Below are 19794 nucleotides of genomic sequence, written 5' to 3' on the forward strand. Positions count from 1 at the left end.
TGATAACCCAAACATCTCAAATTTTGATTAATCGATCCATAAGTCTTTCTTGCAATCCTTAGTAGTCCACTGGCGATACTTCATGGCCAAAGCAAGCCTCTTTTTCTTATTTTGCCATTTTAGCAATGGCTTTCCTACAGCTAAACAACCTGTTAAACCTGCAGCTGGAAGTCTTCTCTTCACAGTTAAAACTAAAACTTGCTGACTTCAATCAGTGTTAAGCTGTGCTTGAACCTGTTGTCCTGTGAGCCATATGTCACACAAACTGTTGACCCTCAGAAACCTGTCTTCTGATTCTTTTGTAGTTTTGAGTCTGCCAGACCAACTTCTGTCAGGTGCCTTTTGATGGAACCCTGGCTTTCTTTGGAAGTTCTCTAAAGGGTTATAATTGTCTGTTTTCCTTTGTTAATTGCCCTTTTCTCCCCATTTTGACAGCAATCTAATATTTCCTGCAGTACAATATTGTCTGTGTCTAAGAGGGTGTTGTAACACAGTCTGCTTCAACACTGCTTTTTTACAGACAGAGAGCTTGTAAGTAATCAACATTGGGGCACCTGTACGAATTGTTAGCATAAACTTTATTAATTACTTACATTGCTGCAGAACAACCCATTATCTCTGAAATGTACATTATTTTTCCTAAACTTTTGTTTTCACTTCTGGCAGTTCACAGCTTGTCTTTGAACCATTTCAGGTTATTTACTGGACTTGAACTGTTTAAAATTTCATAAAAAATGTGGAATTTGGAAAAATGGCAGTGTTCTAAAACTTTTGACTGGTAATATACAAATTTAAACTCTCAGGGCTAGATTCACGCAGAATGGCATAACTTTGTGCGGGCGTAACGTATCCTATTTACGTTACGCCTCCGCAACTTTTACAGGCAAGTGCCGTATTATCAAAGAAAAGTTGCGGCGGCGTAGCGTAAATAGGCCAGCGTAAGCCCGCCTAATTCAAATTGTGAAGAGGTGGGCGTGTGTTATGTAAATCAGGCTTGACCCAACGATTTTTGACTTTTTCTCCCAAACGGCGCATGCTCTGTCCGTGGAATTTCCCAGTGTGCATTGCTCCAAAGTACGCCGCAAGGACGTCATTGGTTTCGACGTGAACGTAAATGACGTCCAGCCCCATTCACGGATGACTTACGCAAATGACGTAACTTTTTCAAATTTCGACGGTAACGGCGGCCATACTTAACATTGGTACGCCGCACTTACGCCACCATATAGCAGGGGTAACTATACGTCGGGAAAAGCCTAACGTAAACGGCGTAACTGTACTGCGTCTGCCGGGCGTACGTTCGTGAATTCGCGTATCTAGCTGATTTACATATTTTGACGCGTAAATCAGCGTACACGCCCCTAGCGGCCAGCGTAAATATTGAGTTACGATCCGACGGAGTAAGAGACTTTTGCCTGTCAGATCTAATAGATATCTATGCGTAACTGATTCTAAGAATCAGGCGCATAGATACGACCCGCCGGACGCAGAGATACGACGGCGTATCTGGAGATACGCCGTCGTATCTGCTCTAAGAATCTGGCCCTCAAGGTTTGACCTCATATTATATGGTTTTGGTAAATCTGAAGACAAAATTCTGCAGAAAATCAAATAGTGTGTAGAGGGGTCTTAGAATAGCACAGTTCTATGATATATACACCAAACGTACCTGGTACCCCCAGCTGCTTCCACTCTGGTACTTAGAATACTGATTGCCTGCACCTGAACTGTTACGATTCATATTGTAAGAATCTTCCAGGGTTTCATATGCGGAAGCTATCGAAAAGAAGTGTAAAAATAATTAGTTCTGTAGTAGCACACACTCCAATAAATAATTACAGCAGCGAAAAACATTAGGAAAACTATTTGAATGTAAAAAAACGTATAAGTAATTATGGTTTGTTCTCTCCTTCTCTCTGAGTGCAGTCCACCCAGTAACCTTCAGACCTGATCCAGCAATGTTTGCTGTGTAGTCCTGCCAGGCCCTGTATGGCATTCACAAAGAAAATCTCTAGCTGGCTTTTATTTTTCATGAGCATGCGTGTCGTTGCCCCATTCTTGTCTATAGGAAGGCCTTACTATTATTTTACAGGATTTATATAGTGCTAACAGTTTGTACACCATTTTACAACATTAGGGCAGACTGTACAGTTACAATACAATTCAATACAGGAGGAATCAGAGGGCCGTACTCATTAGAGCTTACAATTTAAAAGGGAGGTTCAAGCGATACAAAAGGTAATAACTGTGGGGGGATGCGCTGATGGAGACAGTGGAAGTACAGTTGTTAGGTGGAGGTGGGATACGCTTCTCTGAAAAGAAGGGTTTTCAGGGAACACCTAAAAGTGTACAGAGTAGGAGATAGCTGGACAGATCGGGGTAGAGAGTTCCATAGGATTGGAGAGGCTCAGAAAAAGTCCTGGAGGCTAGCATGGGAGGAGGTGACAAGGGAGCCGTTTTCATCAGTTTGGACTGATCGTGTGTACAAGGCCTTAATTCAATTTGTTTGGTAAGTGGCAGCCAATGAAGAGATTGGCAGAGAGGGGTAGCAGACACTGAATGGTTGGTAAGGTGGACGAGTCTGGAAACAGAATTTAAGATGGACTGAAGGTGGGGTAGCCTATGTAAAGGTAATCCAAGGAGTAGTCGAGGCGAGAGATGACCAGAGAGTGAATTAGAAGCTTTGTGGTGTCATTGGATAAGAAGAGGCATATTTTTGGAGATGTTGCGAGTTGAGGTTGCAAGCTTTTGACAGTGACTGGATGTGGGGCCAAAAGGAAAGTTTGGAGTCCAGGATTACACCTAGAATCCTGACATTGGGGGACGGGTTTATGGTTGTGCCAATGATCTTGATGGAGAAATCAGGAGAAGGGGCACATGGGGAAGGAAATATTATGAGCTTAGTTTTGGATAGACTAAGTTTGAGTAAGTAGTGTGACATCCAGGCTGGTATGTTGGTCAGTAAATTAGTAATGCGTGATGAAACTGGTGTTGTGAGCTGAGGAGTAGAGAGATAGATTTGGGTGTCGTTAGCAAAGGAATTATATTGAAAGCCATGGGAGGCTACCAGCTGACCCAGGGAGGAGGTCGAGAATAGGAGAGGTTCAAGAAAATAACCTTGGGGAACCCCGACGGAGAAAGGAAGAGGAGAGGAGGTGGAAATGAAAGTGACACTGAAGGTGCGGTGGGATATGTAGGATGAGTACCAACGAAGAATACATATTCCACAAAACCGCTGGATGCAGCCATTAGTATGATCATTTCATAAGAAAACATGGTGTTGCCACGCCCATGCGCAGTATTAGGTGGAGCCTGCTGGAAGTTTTTTTTTGCGAAAGCTATGGAGCCCCAGACATGGCCACACAGTGACCATCACTGGATCAGGGCTGCAGGTAAAATTGGTACTGTGTGGACTACACACAGGTGGTAGGAGGGAATTAAAGCACACCTTCACCTAAGGTTAACAGTATGAGGCACAGTCTTTTTCAAAGTCCTGGGTACAACTCACTGATGTGGTTTATTCAGGTGACAAGTAGTATTAAATATAGATAGATATGAAAGTATTCCGATATTCTTACAAGCAGTAAATGAGCTTTAAAACAAACCATCCCTGATTTCTTTAACTGCATGTACTGTGAATTAATTAATTCTTAATTATCCTCAAAGAGCACATCAAAGACTCTAAAGTAGGGTTTTGGTCACTTTCCAACAGCTTATAAGCACCTGGTGTTTGTTTACAATATAAGGAGTGGCAGGCTACCAAGATACTATTCTCAATAGAAAATAAAGGGGATGCGAAAATCCTAAACAATAATTTCTCTTGGTGGTCGGACAATGGGATTTATGGATGTCCATTCTCTGCTCACCCCCATGAGAATAATTACATTCGAAGCCCTTAGATCTTCTCATGATATTCCCCTTCGGGAGCATTATAGTTATCTGCAAATCAGACACTTCCTCCAACAACTCATGAGGGCCCAGCCCACCCCATACGCTTTGACCCCCTTTGAAAAAATTTGTAAGGCTCAACCTCACTCTCCGGGTTTGATATCCTTAATTTATTATTTTATCATTTCCTCAAGGAAGCCCCCAGTGAGAGCATATCATCTCCAATGGGAGGAAGACTTAGGTAAAAAAACTGGATCCAAAGGAATGACAGATCATAACGGTGTACCTTATGAAGAGTTCCAGGAAAGTCCTCACCCTGGAGAATGCATACAAGATATTCTATAGGTAGTATTACACGCCAGCCAAGATAGCTCGTTTTATTCCTTCCTATTCCCCTAATTGTTTCCGGAGTTGTTCCCTGGAAGGCACTATGGCTCACATTTGGTGGACATGTCCTAAGGTGTGCAGACTATGGGTCCGGGTCTATTCCCTTCTAGGTAATATGCTTTATTCCAACCTTAAGAAGGACCCGTATGAAGCTCTTTTATGTAAACCCATCCTTGTACTTCTACGTCCGGAACGCCAATTAGCCCAGCACCTTTTTAATGCTACTAAATTGACCATTGTGAGGGCGTGGAAAACCCCTGTGCTCAGCTTTGAGGCAGTTAAAAAAAAAAAATCGCATGAATGATATTATGATAAAACGAAAAGCTAACGCCCCTCACCTCTGACACCTATAGCAAATTTCTCAGGGTCTGGCAACCTTGGATAACAAGTCACCAACCTTCCAGATTTAATACTCAACTTCTTTCAATTTAGGGACCTCTGGATGCACCCCCCCCCCATTTTTCTCTCTTATGAACTCTTCACCCCCTTCTTTTCTTTCTTGTCTGTTTCTTCTCTCTTTGGCAGATCTCCTCTTCTACCCTCTATAGTCTACCTGTTCATTTCACTTTCTTGGGTACTTCTCTCTGAGACTCCTGACTTAAAGTCGTTCCAGTGCTGTTGGTTATGGAGTTACAGGACACTCAGAACAGAGATATAAAGCACAATTAAACTAAATAACTTTACTTTTTACCTTGTTTTTTTTTGCAATTCACCTGATAATTGTGCAGTTAGTCTCTGAACGTTTATACCTTTTATCCTCTTATTGTACCAATGACTGTTGTAGCACGTATATAGTATCCCGTTATTGGGATTCTCCTTTTGATTATATGTTTGATGTACCCATCACACTGTTGCACTGATCTGCTGTGATTGTTTCTTTTTCTATCAATAAACTTTTGTAAAAGAAAATAAAGGGGAAAATAAATATGATTTCAGTGCCGCTGTTGTGAACATTAAAGATATATTTGTCCACAATGCCTATACAGTAGCTGCAGGGGTAATTGTGGGCTTGTGTTCAGAATGTGTAACTACTTAAAGTGGTTGTAAAGGATCAAATTTTAATTTTTTTAAATAACAAACATAGTGGCCCCGAACAGTGTTTTCTGGGGTCCCACGACGGCTGTCTCGGCTCCTCCCCACCTCAGATAACCCCCTCTGGGAAGTGCTTTTCCAAGGGGGTTACCTTGCGAGCACGCTGCCGAGTCCTGTATTCGGCGTCCATGACCGCCAATTGCAGGAATCGGACCTGCCCCCTGGCGCCCGTGTCTCTGGATTTGATTGACAGCAGCGCAAGCCAATGGCTGCGCTGCTATCAATCTAGCCAATTAAGAGCAGAGAAGACCAGGCAGAGGAAGTGCGCGTTTTTACGACGTGGTACTCCCAGGGCTCAGGTAAGTAAAACGTGGGGGGGGGGGCTGGGGGGCCGCTAATCATAGGATGCATTAAGATGAAAAAACATGAATCTTTACAACCCCTTTAGGTGTGCAAAGGCTGAGCAAATATTTACTTTAATGTGATTCTGGAGAATGGGGCAGTGGGGAAAAACAAGAAAGATAAATAGAGAATGCCAATTGTGCTTCCTGTTTATTTACCTACTTTAGGAAAAGTTCAGATTCGCTTTAAGCACACTGCAGTCATGAATAAAAAAGGGGTGAGTGAGTTCATTAATAAATCTGCACACTTGCAAACATGTGAACTGCAATGGAAGCTCAAAATAAGTCTTCAAATGCAGGGGACTAATGAATGACAAATTGTTCAGTGGACAAAGATGAATCAATTTTTCGTTCGTTTTTTTATATACCTAGTGCAACAAGTTTGGATGGGAAACTCATTAACCTAAAATGTTTCGCTCGTTCATCAGAAAATTTCCAAACTTGTCCTTTTTTTGGCTCAAAAACGTCCCAACAATCCTAAAAATCCAGCACAAATCCATTTAGTAAAGGGTTGCATCTGGTGGGATGTGCTGCCCACCAAATGTGACTGGGGGATCATTTTTGCCACGTCACAATGCAAAGCATCACGACCAAGGCATGTGGGCACCCCTACCTGTTGCCTTTGCAGCTTTAGGCTGGCCATAGATGAGTAATATTTTTGTTAGCTACCAGGGTGAACGAATAAAAAATGTACTGTATTACTTCCCCCATCCACACTTTAGAGGTTGAAGTTGAAAGTCTGCTGAGCTAGACTTTCCCACCATTAGAATACACTGATCAGCACTGGTGGCTATAGTCTGCGCCGCTGATTGAGTGTCAAAAATCCTACTTGGTGGATGTACAGAAGTGGATCAGCAGATCTACTTCTGTACAATCACCCTGCCCATACATGGGTCTACACCTTCTCAACTGGCCAAATTTCATTCAATTTTTTAGCCGACTTAAGGGGGATCAGTTGTGGGGCAGTAAAAATTCAGCTCAGCTGCCTATTTATATGATTTATATGATCCCCAATCACATGTGTAAACATAGCCTAATTAACCGGATTTAAGAATAATTCCAATCAACAAGAGAAAGCAATTAGTGAGCTGATGCATTCCAGCTAAGACCCCTCTCACATGGGGCAGACTCCGCCTGCTCAGCGGGGAATCTGTCCACTGATCCCTGCAGAGTGCAGACCAGGCAGATGGCTTTTCTGTGTCCATTCTGCCTAAAGCGGAGTTCCAGGCTTTTTTTGTTTATTAAAAGTCAGCAGCTACAATAAGTTTAGCTGGTAACTTTTAATAAACAGACACCTACCTGTTCCATGGTCCAGCTTGTTTCAGGCCAGGCGCGCACTGCACATGTGCTCTCCCAGTGGACAGCCAATCTCGTGATAGGTCCAAGAAGATTTCCGAGAGGGAGGGGCCACCTAGGGGGAGATGAGTCGCCGCCTAGGCAGCCAGTAGGCAGAAGCAGGAAGTCACACTCAAAACAAAGCACCCACTCTCCCACCCAAAAAATGACATGCCAAATGTGAGGAGCGCTTAAAGCGGAAGCTTCGCTTTTGGGTGAAACACCCCTTTATGCAGAGCAGACACAGCCCACTGCCTATGGTCCACCCTTGTGAATGCAGCCTAACACTGCAGTTGTGCTGTGAAAATGGCTCTGTTTACTGTAATCAGGACGAAGTCTTCTAAGACGAAACGACGTAGGGTAGTGGCGTGCTGACGTCTATAACCGCATACTGTGTCCCGGAGTGAACGGGCTGTGCTAGCCGGCCGGCAATTATATTCACAAGCAAATTTTATCTACATTTTTGTAAGTGTGGTTTTAATTTTTTACAATAAATTGCTATATGGGTTCACACGATGTCAGCTCTTTTCCTTCTCCATATTGGTTTTAAACAACACTGATCATCGGTCCACTGTGGGAGAAATTTCGGCTCTCGGATATCCTGCCACACAAGCCCTTGGCTGGGGAGTAAGCCATCTGCCGTCAGAAGATCTCTGGTTGGGATCCTCCCCTCTGGTAAGGGGCAGTGTGATTGAAAGGTGGATGTGTCTTGTCTATCCATGCACTATTCTGAGGTTTTCTTGCATTGATGTCACTATCTGCTTGAAGGAGAACGATATTTTACTGCTATCAAATATCATCAGATGCACTTTTTTGTGTTTGAAAAACAGACTTATTTTTCAGCCTTTACTTTTGGTTTATATATTATTTGTAACCATTGGGATAATTTATCTCACCTATGGGGCAAATCACTTGTTCCATGTGAATTCATTTTATTTGTACCATATCACTATGTGTCAAAGATACTAGAGTGTTCACATTAGTTGCGCAGCTTGTTTTCCATTGTACTAGTTTTTTGTGGGTATCTCACATTTTAAGCTGCTAGCATTTTCATTTATTTTGTTCATTTACCTAGACAGCGCAGTATCACCACATTTTTCACTTGAGACCCAAAAGTGACCTGTGTGCTTCTACATGACCACTGCAAGATATTCATCACTTCCTGGTGTGGTATGTAGAATACCTATTTTGCAGCCACACATTGTAATCCATCTTGCCAGCTCTTATGTCACTACAGGAAGTAAAATCCAGTGATAGGAACCACAGTGAGTGGCAGGGGATGGGTTTTGGGCTGGGCACATGTACAGGTTTTTGACCCACCCAGAAGGGTCAAATACCTGCAGCACATGGGTTCAACCAAAGTGGTGGCATTTCACATGGGCCTCCAGAAAAAAATTATATATTGCCTCCTTTTTTACAGGGCTCCCACTGTGTACATGTGTTCCAAAAGTCACATAAATTATGTCAGAAAAAAATAAAATGTTTGCCTGGTTTAAGCTGGCCATACGTGGATTGAAATTTGTCTGCTTCACCAAGGACGAGACAAATTTTGATCCATGTGTGGCCATTGTGGCTGAACTGAAGTCGATCTACTGATTGACTTCTGTTCAACGGGCATGTCGGTATACAGTATTCTCGCCTGATCATCACTGCAGGCAAAAGCCTGCAGTGCTGATCTGTGTATTCTTCCCACTTTCAGAATACAATGAAACAGTGTGGAGGATTGCTAATAACTATGTACCTGTGCTTGATAAACATAGCTCAGAGCTGCTACATCAAGCACCCTCTGGTATCAATAAATCATATACATTATCTCACAAAAGTGAGTACACCCCTCACATTTTTGTAAATATTTTATTATATCTTTTCATGTGGCAACACTGAAGAAATAACACTTTGCTACAATACAATGTAGTGAGTGTACAGCTTGTATAACAGTGTAAATTTGCTGTCCCCGCAAAATAACTCATCATACAGCCGTTAATGTCTAAACCGTTGGCAACAGAAGTGAGTACACCCCTAAGTAAAAACATCCAAATTGGGCCCAAAGTGTCAATATTTTGTGTGGCCACCATTGTTTTCCAGCACTGCCTTAACCTCATGGGCATGGAGTTCACCAGAGCTTCACAGGTTGCCACTGGAGTGGTGGATGTTAGAGATCATGCGCTCCTCCACCTTCCATTTTAGGATGCCCCACAGATGCTCAATGGGGTTTAGGTCTGGAGACATGCTTGGCCAGTCCATCACATTTACCCTCAGCTTCTTTAGGAAGGCAGAAGTCATCTTGGAGGTGTGTTTGGGGTCGTTATGTTGGAATACTGCCCCGCGGCCCAGTCTCTGAAGGGAGGGGATCATGCTCTAATTCAGTAGGTCACAGTACATGTCATGTTATCATTCATGGTTCCCTCAATGAACTGTAGCTCCCCAGTGCTGGCAGCACTCATGCAGCCCCAGACCATGACACTCCCACCATGCTTGACTGTAGGCAAGACACACTTGTCTTTGTACTCCTCACCTGGTTGCCACCACACACGTTTTACACCATCTGAACCAAATAAGTTTATCTTGGTCTCATCAGACCACAGGATATGGTTCTTGGTCTACTTTAACACACCTGCTCCCCATTCACACCTGAGACCTTGAAAACTCAGCGTGCAGCATGCCCCCTCCTGCCCTGCACAGCCATTCACTTGGAAGACCAGTGTGCTGCTGTTTTTCCTCCTCTAACTCTCTATGGTCCTTGTGCATCTAAAAACAGAGGGTATATAATTAAATATAAAAAAGTGGAAAAAAGGTATCTGTATTTATAATGATTTTTAACCAGTTCAGTTCTATAGCAAAAAAAAATGTATCATTATTATTTATTTAATTTTTTGGCAATAAAATTACTTAAATCCCCAGAACATTATATATTTTCTGAAAGCAGAGGCCCTCTAGTATAAAAAGATGAAAGTTGCAAATTAAAAAAATATTATAAAATAAGATTTAGTGCAAACACACTCAATATAATTGCGTTGAGTAAATAAATACCCAAGTCTTAAAATTGCATGCGCAAGTGAAATCGCAAAAAAAAAAAATGGTGCCAAAAAATCTCCAGGAGATGATTATTTAAAAGCTGATGTAAACAGCTCATCAGTTTAAAATGAACCAGGAGCTTCAGTGCTAGAAATATTGTTCCGACTCCGACATTCGCAGTGATATGTCACACGTGTGGTGTGACCGTGGTTTACATATGCATGCACACCCTGTGCTTAATTTGCGAAGGTCAACAGGAGTTACAGCAATTATTAAGAAAAAAGGGTTTAAAATGTATATTATAATTCGTTTTTTATTTGATTGCTGTCACAAAGGGTTAATAAAACTCCATGTGATATCACTGGGCAGGTGACAGGTACTCTTTTTGAAGACATTAGAGGTCTAATAGACACCGATGTCTCCCCTGCCCTTCACACCATCTAACCAAGCACAAATCGACTCAGATGTGTCCCCTGGCTGTAACGGCCAGGAAATGTTGATTCTGAAACTGGAAGTGACACAATCATTGTCATTTCCGATTCTGTTATTTACATGTAAGATTGAGGCATGGATTTTCTTCTGCCTCCCATCGCTCTGAAGCTAAAAGCTGTAATACAAGGGTGGAGGAGGATTGCTGGCATGAGGGGGATGGAACCGCGCCACCAACTCCATGAACATGTCCGGCGACAAGACAGCCATGGCATCACTTTCACCTGGCTGAAGAAAACCCACACAAGCTACTACAGCCATTAGCTTGTAATTAGAGGTTCACTCTTTGGACATACGTAGTACGTCTAAAAGAGCTTAACTAATAAAAATGAATGGGTTGTTTTACAAGGTGAGGGTTTACACTTTTGTAATAACAGCTTGAATATAACAAAACAAAAAAAAGAATGCAAACAGAAGGTATTCATTAAATAATTCTTTAAATAGCTATTCACTGCTAAAAACTTGAAAAACTTGAATTTTTCCCCAGGCCACAACAATCATAAACTTTACACTGCCTCGTAAAATGGAACAAAGAAGGAAAAGTGAAGGTGGAAGAAGGAAAAGACAGAACTTAGGAATTATGAGAATGCCGTGGGGTTTTACAATTTATTCAATTTTTATTAATATATTGCATAACAGACCTTTGTTATCTGGTATACTGTAAACACTGTATATATTTTGAATTATATTTACTTTGAAAAAGATAACATTTTAAAGGAGGGTTGCACCGATTGTACTGATGAAAATGCTCCAAAACCAATACCTTTGCAGGGCAATTTAAGGCCCATACAAAATTATTAGGTTCAAATCGCACTGCAAAGAATCACATGCGATTTGAACAGTAATATGGAGCGATTCCTGTACGAATTACATGCGGTTTCCCACCCGTGACTGTGTAAACCCAGGCTTATCATAGTGATCTCAACCTAAGTTCACACAGCAGCGGTGTGGGAAACCTGCATTCCTGATCAAATCGTATGTGATTCTTTGCAGTGTGATTTGAGCCCATTCATTTTGTTTGGGCTCAAATCGCAACGGAAAGGTATCAGTATTTGGTATCAGTGAGTACTGTATTGCAAGTATAGGTACTCATACTCACCGGTAAAAAGATGCTTTTCGATGCAACCCTAATTTTAAGGCAATTTAGCAAGTAATCAGTGGTGATAAATCATTGCCCAGGTGGAACAAATGTCTCCCTGGGGTATAAGCTACACCCGTAGTAATAAATTGCACAATGCTTTAATTGTGACCAATCACAATAAATTGTTCTTGTAAAGCTTACAGCGCAGAATCATTTTATACATCTTTGTAGTGAGTAGTAGTGCAACTGAGGTACTGAAGTTTTCCGACTTAGCTTGCACGGTGTGGTCTCACCAGTGGCGGCTGGTGCTCAAACCAAAAAAACAAAACAAAAAAACAATTGCAGCCTCACTGTGCCCATCAAATGCAGCCACTGTGCCCATCAAAAGCAGCCACTGTGCCCATCAATTGTCACCACTGTGCCATGCCATCAAACGCAGCCACTGTGCCATGCCATCAAACGCAGCCACTGTGCCATCAATTGTCACCACTGTGCCATGCCATCAAATGCAGTCACTATGCCATGCCATCAAACACAGCCACTGTGCCATCAATTGTCACCACTGTGCCATGCCATCAAACGCAGCCACTGTGCCATCAATTGTCACCACTGTACCATGCCATCAAACGCAGCCACTGTGCCATGCCATCAAACACAGCCACTGTGCCATCAATTGTCACCACTGTGCCATGCCAAACACAGCCACTGTGCCCATCAATTGTCACCACTGTGCCCTTTAATTGTTGCCACTGTGCCAATTGATGCCACTGTGCCCTTTAATTGTCGCCACTGTACCCATTATCGCCACTGTGCCCATTGATGCCACTGTGCCCATTTTTGCCACTGTGCCCATTGATGCCACTGTGCCCATTGTCGCCACTGTGCCCTGTAAAATGCCTCTCCCCTCCCCCGCCCGGCACTTACCTTTCTGGGGGTCAGCCATCCTCCTTCCACGTCCCTCGATGTCTTCTCCCGCCCTCGGTGACGCTTCAGCCAATCAGAACCAGTGAACCTGATTGGCTGAGACGCCTGTCAGTCTTATCCAAGGAACGCACAGGGGGGTGCCTTCCTTGCATAAGCATTCGGAAGCTGACTACAGCCTGATAGGCACTTCCACACAGCCAACCAGCTGCCGTTATTCAGGTGGCCGGCACTCGCCATCCAGCCATCTGAATAGTCGGCGGCAGCGGCAAAAATACATAGATTCATGCAATGCATGAATCTATGTATTTCAGTGGCTGTGCAAGAGCCAGAGGGGGCGGCGCTCCGGCGCCCTCTATAGACGAACCGCCACTGGGTCTCACACTCCATGGCTGATCCTTCAGCATCTAGAAAACCACCTCATGTTTACACTGCTGGCCCATCTATGGCCTCCCGACTCCCATTGAGTCTCTGTCTGCCAGTACTTGGCTTGCATGGATTGCCATGGAGTAGGGAAAAGCTCACCAGCACCTGTTTTCTACTCACATGCTAACTGATGTAGGTGGTACATGGGTCTATACTACATACATTTTTTTGCTGTTGTATATTTATGACGGAGCTCCACCCAAAAGGTTTTTTCTTCCTCTCCACTGACACATTTGGCAAATTTTGGGGCTATGGGGGGGGGGGGCGGGTACCCGGTTTTGACAGGTACTCGCTCCCACTTCCGCATCAAATTAAGCCGGTAGTTGGGCCCCCCTCCTTCCCCCGCAGCCTTCTGGGACACTTCACAGGTCCCATAAGACTGCGGCCCATTCACAAAGCGCAGCACGCTTTGCACATGCGCAGTAGGAGACCGGCTATGATTTGTAGCTGCTGACTTTTAATTTTGTTTTTGGGGGGAGTAGCTGAATTCCTCAGTAGATTTGTTACCGCTACCATTGCTGTTAGTACATTGTAGTCTTATCTTCTCACAACAAAATCAATGCCAGGGATATATCACAAAGTTACCTGTTTCATTAAAAATATATATACAGTTAACATCATGGATCGCTACAAGCTCCCAATACTACAGATGCCAAATTTGTTTATTTATCAAGGTTCAATGTATTTACTGGAAGAAGCAGACTTTTATAAGCCCCGTGTAGAAGGATAAATGGGGCTCTCTTTAGCACTATCTAGCTTCCTAACAAGTTTACATCATCACGGTTAGCTGCTTTACTTTAAAACTGTCCTTAACGTGGACCTTAAATCTTCTGTCCTTGTTGTTTTAACGTTGGAAAGTAAAACATTTTTTTTACCAGTAAATACCTTATACAGCCCACTTCATGTTTCTTGTCTGGTAAAAAACCTAGGCTTATGACATGCACAGCTCACTCTCGTGAGTGTTTGCCAGGAAGGGAGGGGGGGGTGAGACATGAGGGTCAATGAGAGCTGCAAGGATGCAGAGCTGGAGGTGTGCCTCTGTGTGTCTGTGTAAATCCAGGAAGTGAACAGGCATCAGCTTTAGCTGCCCACAGTTAAAATGGTTGCAGCCAGACTTAGTGGAGGGAGATTTTTGCAGCATATTTGGCAAGTACAGAATCACAGTATATATAAAATAATATGCAATGGGGTTGGAGGGAAGCTTTAGAATGGCAAAGTTGTTTTTAATAATGTTAATAATAATGTTTTTATTACAAATGATATGAGCAGACTGCAGTTACTCTTTAACATGGTTTTATCCAGGGCTGTCCTTTCCATTGGGCACGCTGGGAAGTTCCCCGGGGGCCCCACTTGCCTGGGGGGCCCCCATCGGCTGCCCAGCGACCCCAGTAAAAAATGGTGGAGAGCAGCGGGTCAGAACTGTAGAACTGTATCGTGTCTACAGTCTCTGAGGAAGAGTCTGAAGAGAAGTCAAGAGTGGGAGCGCCGCCAGGATGGGGGTCACGGGAGAAGTCAGACATGAGGAGACAGTAGAATAAAACCAGAGCAGCCAAGCTGGAGCCATCTGACTGAGCCATGCATGTTGCACCTGAGAGGAGGTCAGTGATAGCGCCGCCAGGCCAGTCTAAGTGGCGGGTGGTTGCTGATGTATTTTCTCTACGGAAGGTGGTCTCTGGTCACCAGAGTGCCCCACACATCAGAGTTCCTGGTGTTCCCACTTACATCAGAGTCTGCAGGATTCCCCCTTACAGTGTGCAAGGACCCTGATGTAAGTGGGAACTCTGATGTAAAGAGAAAGCAGTGAACTCTGATATAAGGTGGTCTCTGGTCACCAGAGTCCCCCTCCACATCAGAGTTCCCCCTTACATCATGATCTGTAGCGTTCCCCTTTACATAAGAGTTCCCTTTCACTGTAAGGGGGAATCCTGCACACTCTGATGTAAGAGTAAACTCTGAGCAGGCTGGGTTATAGTAACCTAATCTTCATGTCAATGAAGAAATTTGTAAAACTGTAATTTTAGGTACTTTTTTTGCAGTGCCAGTAAAAAAAATGTGGTTCTGACAGTAAATTTTATGATTTTTACGATTTTTATGATTTTTGTCAGTAAATTCTCGTGCACGATTGTGTAGACAGGGCCCCAGTGCACTGTATTGCCCGGGGGCCTATAATGCTCTTAAGATGCCACTGGTTTTATCCCTTTGCATTGGTCACTTGTAGGGGCATCTGCCCTTCCTAGGGTTGGCACCTCATCCCTTTAAACCCAAACACATATTAATTACACAGGTTCTGTGGCTGATTAAGGTGGTAATTATACTCAATTAGTGCTTCATCTGCATTAAATTAGCCTCAGAAGCTGTGTAATTAATATGTGTTCGGGTTTAAAGGTATGAGGTGGCAACCCTAGCCCTTCCTCCATACTTGCCAGCTCAGTTAACCATAATGCTCCCGTTCGTACCACAAGTTGAAGCAACTCTAGCAGATAAAACTGTAGAATTCAGTGACCTCAGGCATGAGGGTCAATTCTGAGGTTGTAATGCTCACACCTGGTTATGGCTATAAAATTTTCATCTCAGTTCTCTTACTAAGACTGATTCCACACTAGGGCCAAGGGTCCATTAGAGGTAAAGAGCCACTAGTTTTAGCTGCGCTTTACCGCTTGTTAAGCAGCACTTTTTGGTAGGCTAGGGGTTAAAAGCACCCGTGTTGCTGCGCTTCCGCTACCCATTCATTCCAAAGGGACTACACTGCCCCAAAGATGCTGCTTGCAGAACTTTTTTTGCCATCCCGCTAGCGCACTGCCCCACTGTGAAAGCACTCAGGCTTTCACACTGGGGAGGCATGAGAGGCAGTTTTCAGACACTTTTTTTAGCGCTAAAATGCCCAAAAACTGCCTCGGTGTGAAAGGGGGTCTAAAAGTTCCCTACAGACACCCTTTGTCAAATTAACAAACATTTGCATTGAGCAATGGTTGTTGTTTTTTGTAAGTGCACCTTGACAGCCATTCCCTGGCTGGCCTTTCTTCCTGGAATAACATTGGTTGAGTGGGTTTCTCAGTTATTTTCCCCTAATATAAACAAGCAGTAGGAATGTATTCATTGCCATTATATCAAATAGGAGTATTGACTGATTAAAAGATGATTACTAAACTACTGTGCCCCTCCTCCTTTCTCCATAGGCATAAATATGCCTACTTGACTCAGCCAAATGTGTATATCTGTAGACCAGGGGTCTCAAACTGGCGGCCCTCCAGCTGTTGTGAAATTACAAGTTCCATGAGGCATTGCAAGGCTGACAGTTACAAGAATGACTCCCACAGGCAGAGGAATGATGGGACTTGTAGTTTCGCAACAGCTAGAGGGCCACCAGTTTGAGACCCCTGCTGTAGACATATATTTCAGTGGTAAGAAGATATCAAATAATGCATCGTACAATGAAAACAAAAAAGAAGAAAATGTGTATGCCATCTATTGAATCTAATGTCCATGTTGTCTCCCCAAAATTAGGTATACGCCGTTGTATCTCTGAGATCCGTCCGTCGTAACTATGCGCCTGATTCATAGAATCAGGTTACGCATAGATCTCTCAAAGATCCGACAGGTGTAATTGACTTACACAGTCGGATCTTAGGCTGCAATTCTAGGCCGGCCGCTAGGTGCCGATTCCATTGCAGTCGGCGTAGAATATGCAAATGACTAGTTACGCCGATTCACGAACGTACGCTTTGCCCGTCGCTGTAAATTTACGTAGTTTCCGTAGAGATACGCGGCGTAAAACGAAACCTGCCCTCTAGGTGGTCTAGCCAATGTTAAGTATGGCCGTCGTTCCCGCGTCAAAATTTGAAATTTCACGTCGTTTGCGTAAGTCGTCCGTGAATGCCGCTGGACGCCATTTACGTTAACGTCGAAACCAATGACGTCCTTGCGACATCATTTAGCGCAATGCACGTCGGGTAATTTTAGGGACGGAGCATGCGCAGTACGTTCGGCGCAGGAACGCGCCTAATTTAAATGGTCCCCGCCCAATTTGAATTAGGCGGGCTTGCGCCGGGCGGATTTACGCTACGCCGCCGCAAGTTTACAGGCAAGTGCTTTGTGAATCAAGCACTTACGCTGAAAACTTGCGGCGGTGTAACGTAAATGGGATACGTTACGCCGCCGCAGCGTAGCCCAATTCTATGTGAATCTGGCCCATTGTCCGTTCAGCACATGGTGATAAAAAAAGAATCCCAAAAATGAGTAGAGAAAATGGGAAACAATTGCACCGCAACCATTTTGAAGCACCACTATGTTTTAAAAGTATAAAAGCGCCTTCCAATGAAATACGTCACATAAATGCCTCTATAATAAAGTGTGCCAACAACCAGCACCAGACACAAATCACCATGCAGAGAAGTACATTTAAAAAACAACATTCACCAGTACTGTGGGAGGGAACTGCGTAGAAGCAGCTTGCAACATCATTTTGAAAATACTATCCAGTATCCACCAACAAAATCTGCTGCTTTTGTGCAAATAAAAAAAATGTCATAATTTAAATAAAAATTGAGCACCTATATGACTTTGAGCTTACACAGACATGTAATCAAATAATAAAAACAGTACAGACTACATAAAGTCCTATGGCTGTTTTGATTTTTGTAAAGGCACTAAAATACTGCATGGGCTATAGAGAGTACAAAATATACCATGCAATAGCCGTACACTATAGTGGAATACTATTAAGCTGCTGCACCACTTTTCTGGCATTATTAATGTGTTGCACCTCATTATTAAAAATAAATCTGCACCAGTTTTGGTTCTGACAGCGACTCGTGCGCTAAATTTAGGCAGTTCTAATTTGCTTTACCTCTACACTGTGTTGTAGAACCTTCACCATATTCAAATTAAAATACTTACTGGCCCAGATTCAGGTAGAACCGCGCAATATTTGCGTGGGCAAAGGGCAACGATTTTTGCTCTGCGCCCACGCAAATATTTCGATTTGCCCGCGATTCACGGAGCAGTAGCTCCGTAAATTGCGCGGGCGCTATGCTAATTTGCCCTGCGTAAGGGCGCCTAATGTAAATGATCCCGCCGGGGGCGGGAATCATTTAAATTAGGCGCGCTCCTGCGCCGAGCAAACAGCGCATGCTCCGTCGGGAAACTTTCCCGACGTGCATTCCGGCAAATGACGTCGCAAGGACGTCTTTTGCTTCTAAGTGAACGTGAATGGCGTCCAGCGCCATTCACGAATCACTTACGTAAACGACGTGAAATTCAAATTTCACGAGCGGGAAGGGTGGCTATGAGTAGGAGCAGCCTTACGCTAAAGTCGCCGTACGGAAACTCCGTACCTTGCGTGCGCAGGGCCCGCGCAACTTTTGTGAATCGGTGGTAGTATGCAATTTGCATACTATACGCCGATCACAATGGCCGCGCCCCCTAGCGGCCAACGCAAGAATGCAGCCTGAGATATGAAGGCATAAGGAGGCTTATGTCTGTCATATCCTAGGCTGCAGTCCGCGTAGCGATGTTCCTGAATCAGGGGCATTCGCTACGCGGGAGCAAAACAGCTATTGCGCCGCGCAACCTATGGTTGCGCGGGCGCAATAGCTTCTTGAATCTGGGCCACTGTCTGTATCTTATGAAAGTGGAGCTAATTAGGACTAACTTTCTTTTGGTGCACAAAGATAGATTTAGCAAAATGCATATATTGAAGGAGTGTCAGACCGAAACATAAAAGAGCACAAATTAATTTATTGATGTTGTGTTAAAAGACTGCCAAGGCATTTCGATGGTCAAAGGAACACCCCCTTTATCAGAGCATTAGTTAAAAAAGAGAAACTTGAGTGGACTAAGGCTGAGTTCACACTATGTGCGGCCACCGGACACAGCAGGGGTCCGGTGCGTCCCTATTCTTCGTTTCAGGTCCGAACAAGGTCCGAACTTATGACTTGAAAGACGCACAGGACGCTTCTGCTATGCGCTCCATGGCCACTCTGGAAAATTGTGAACTGGCTCCATTGCGTGCCTTTCACAATCTCCTGTCATGCGAATTAGATGTGGTGAAACCCTCATCCAAAATCGCATAAGTGTGAACCCAGCCTCAAAGTAAAGCTTTCTGGATTTCCTAGGCTTTGCTGGATTAGGATTTCTGGCCAGCAGTATCTGCATCAGCAGTCAAAATTATTATTATGCACTTGTTTTACGGGTAACCTGCTGAAGTACCTATTGTAGATTAGCCTTGACTGTTGTGAGCAGCCTAACCTAAGCCAATGGGCTCTTCAAATGGTTTTTGCCCCCTCACTAACTTGTTTCTTGGATGGAGATTTTGCAAAAGTGTCTTCCATGCATTGTAAAAGCGGCACAGCATGCGCTAAATTCAAGTGCAGGTTCTAGACAGTTACATGATTTTTATCCATGCTGCAACATTTTAAAAAGCATGTGAGAAACTTTCGAAAAAACTGTCTGCGCCAATCTTAATGAATTTCAGGGTATATTCACAATTGCTTAGAAATTTGATTACTTTTGAAATCAAGACCAAGGGGGCCTAAACAGACTCATGAGAAACTAAGTGCTATCATCGGGGTGCACAGGGGGTATACCATGTGTGCCTGGGCACACTCTAATAACTCTGTGCGGTGTCATCTTCCCCTGTCCCCCTGCCAAGGCTTTCCCCTGTGTTACGCCCCCCACCCCACCGCTGAAGTGCTGCTGGCTTCCCTTCCCTCCCCCCTTGGCTGCTGCGGGGGTGTTTCCAGATGGAGAGTGTGGGAAGGGGCTAATAAAATGTCATTTACCTGTTTCTTCCTTTTCTAAATAAACATTGAACACACTCAC

At 43.8% G+C, this 19794-nt stretch overlaps 1 protein-coding gene across 2 annotated transcripts in view; it reads right to left on the reverse strand.

The window, feature by feature from the left end:
- PKP1 (plakophilin 1) overlaps nt 1-19794 on the reverse strand; it is an 81728-nt gene that overhangs the window by 60113 nt on the left and 1821 nt on the right. For both annotated transcript variants that reach the window (XM_040337733.1, XM_040337732.1), the window contains exon 2: nt 1670-1776. In XM_040337733.1, coding sequence (XP_040193667.1) covers nt 1670-1776 — 107 coding nt within the window. The remainder of the gene's footprint in view (nt 1-1669; nt 1777-19794) is intronic.

This window comes from Rana temporaria, chromosome 2 (assembly GCF_905171775.1).
Source record: "Rana temporaria chromosome 2, aRanTem1.1, whole genome shotgun sequence".
NCBI lineage: Eukaryota > Metazoa > Chordata > Amphibia > Anura > Ranidae > Rana > Rana temporaria.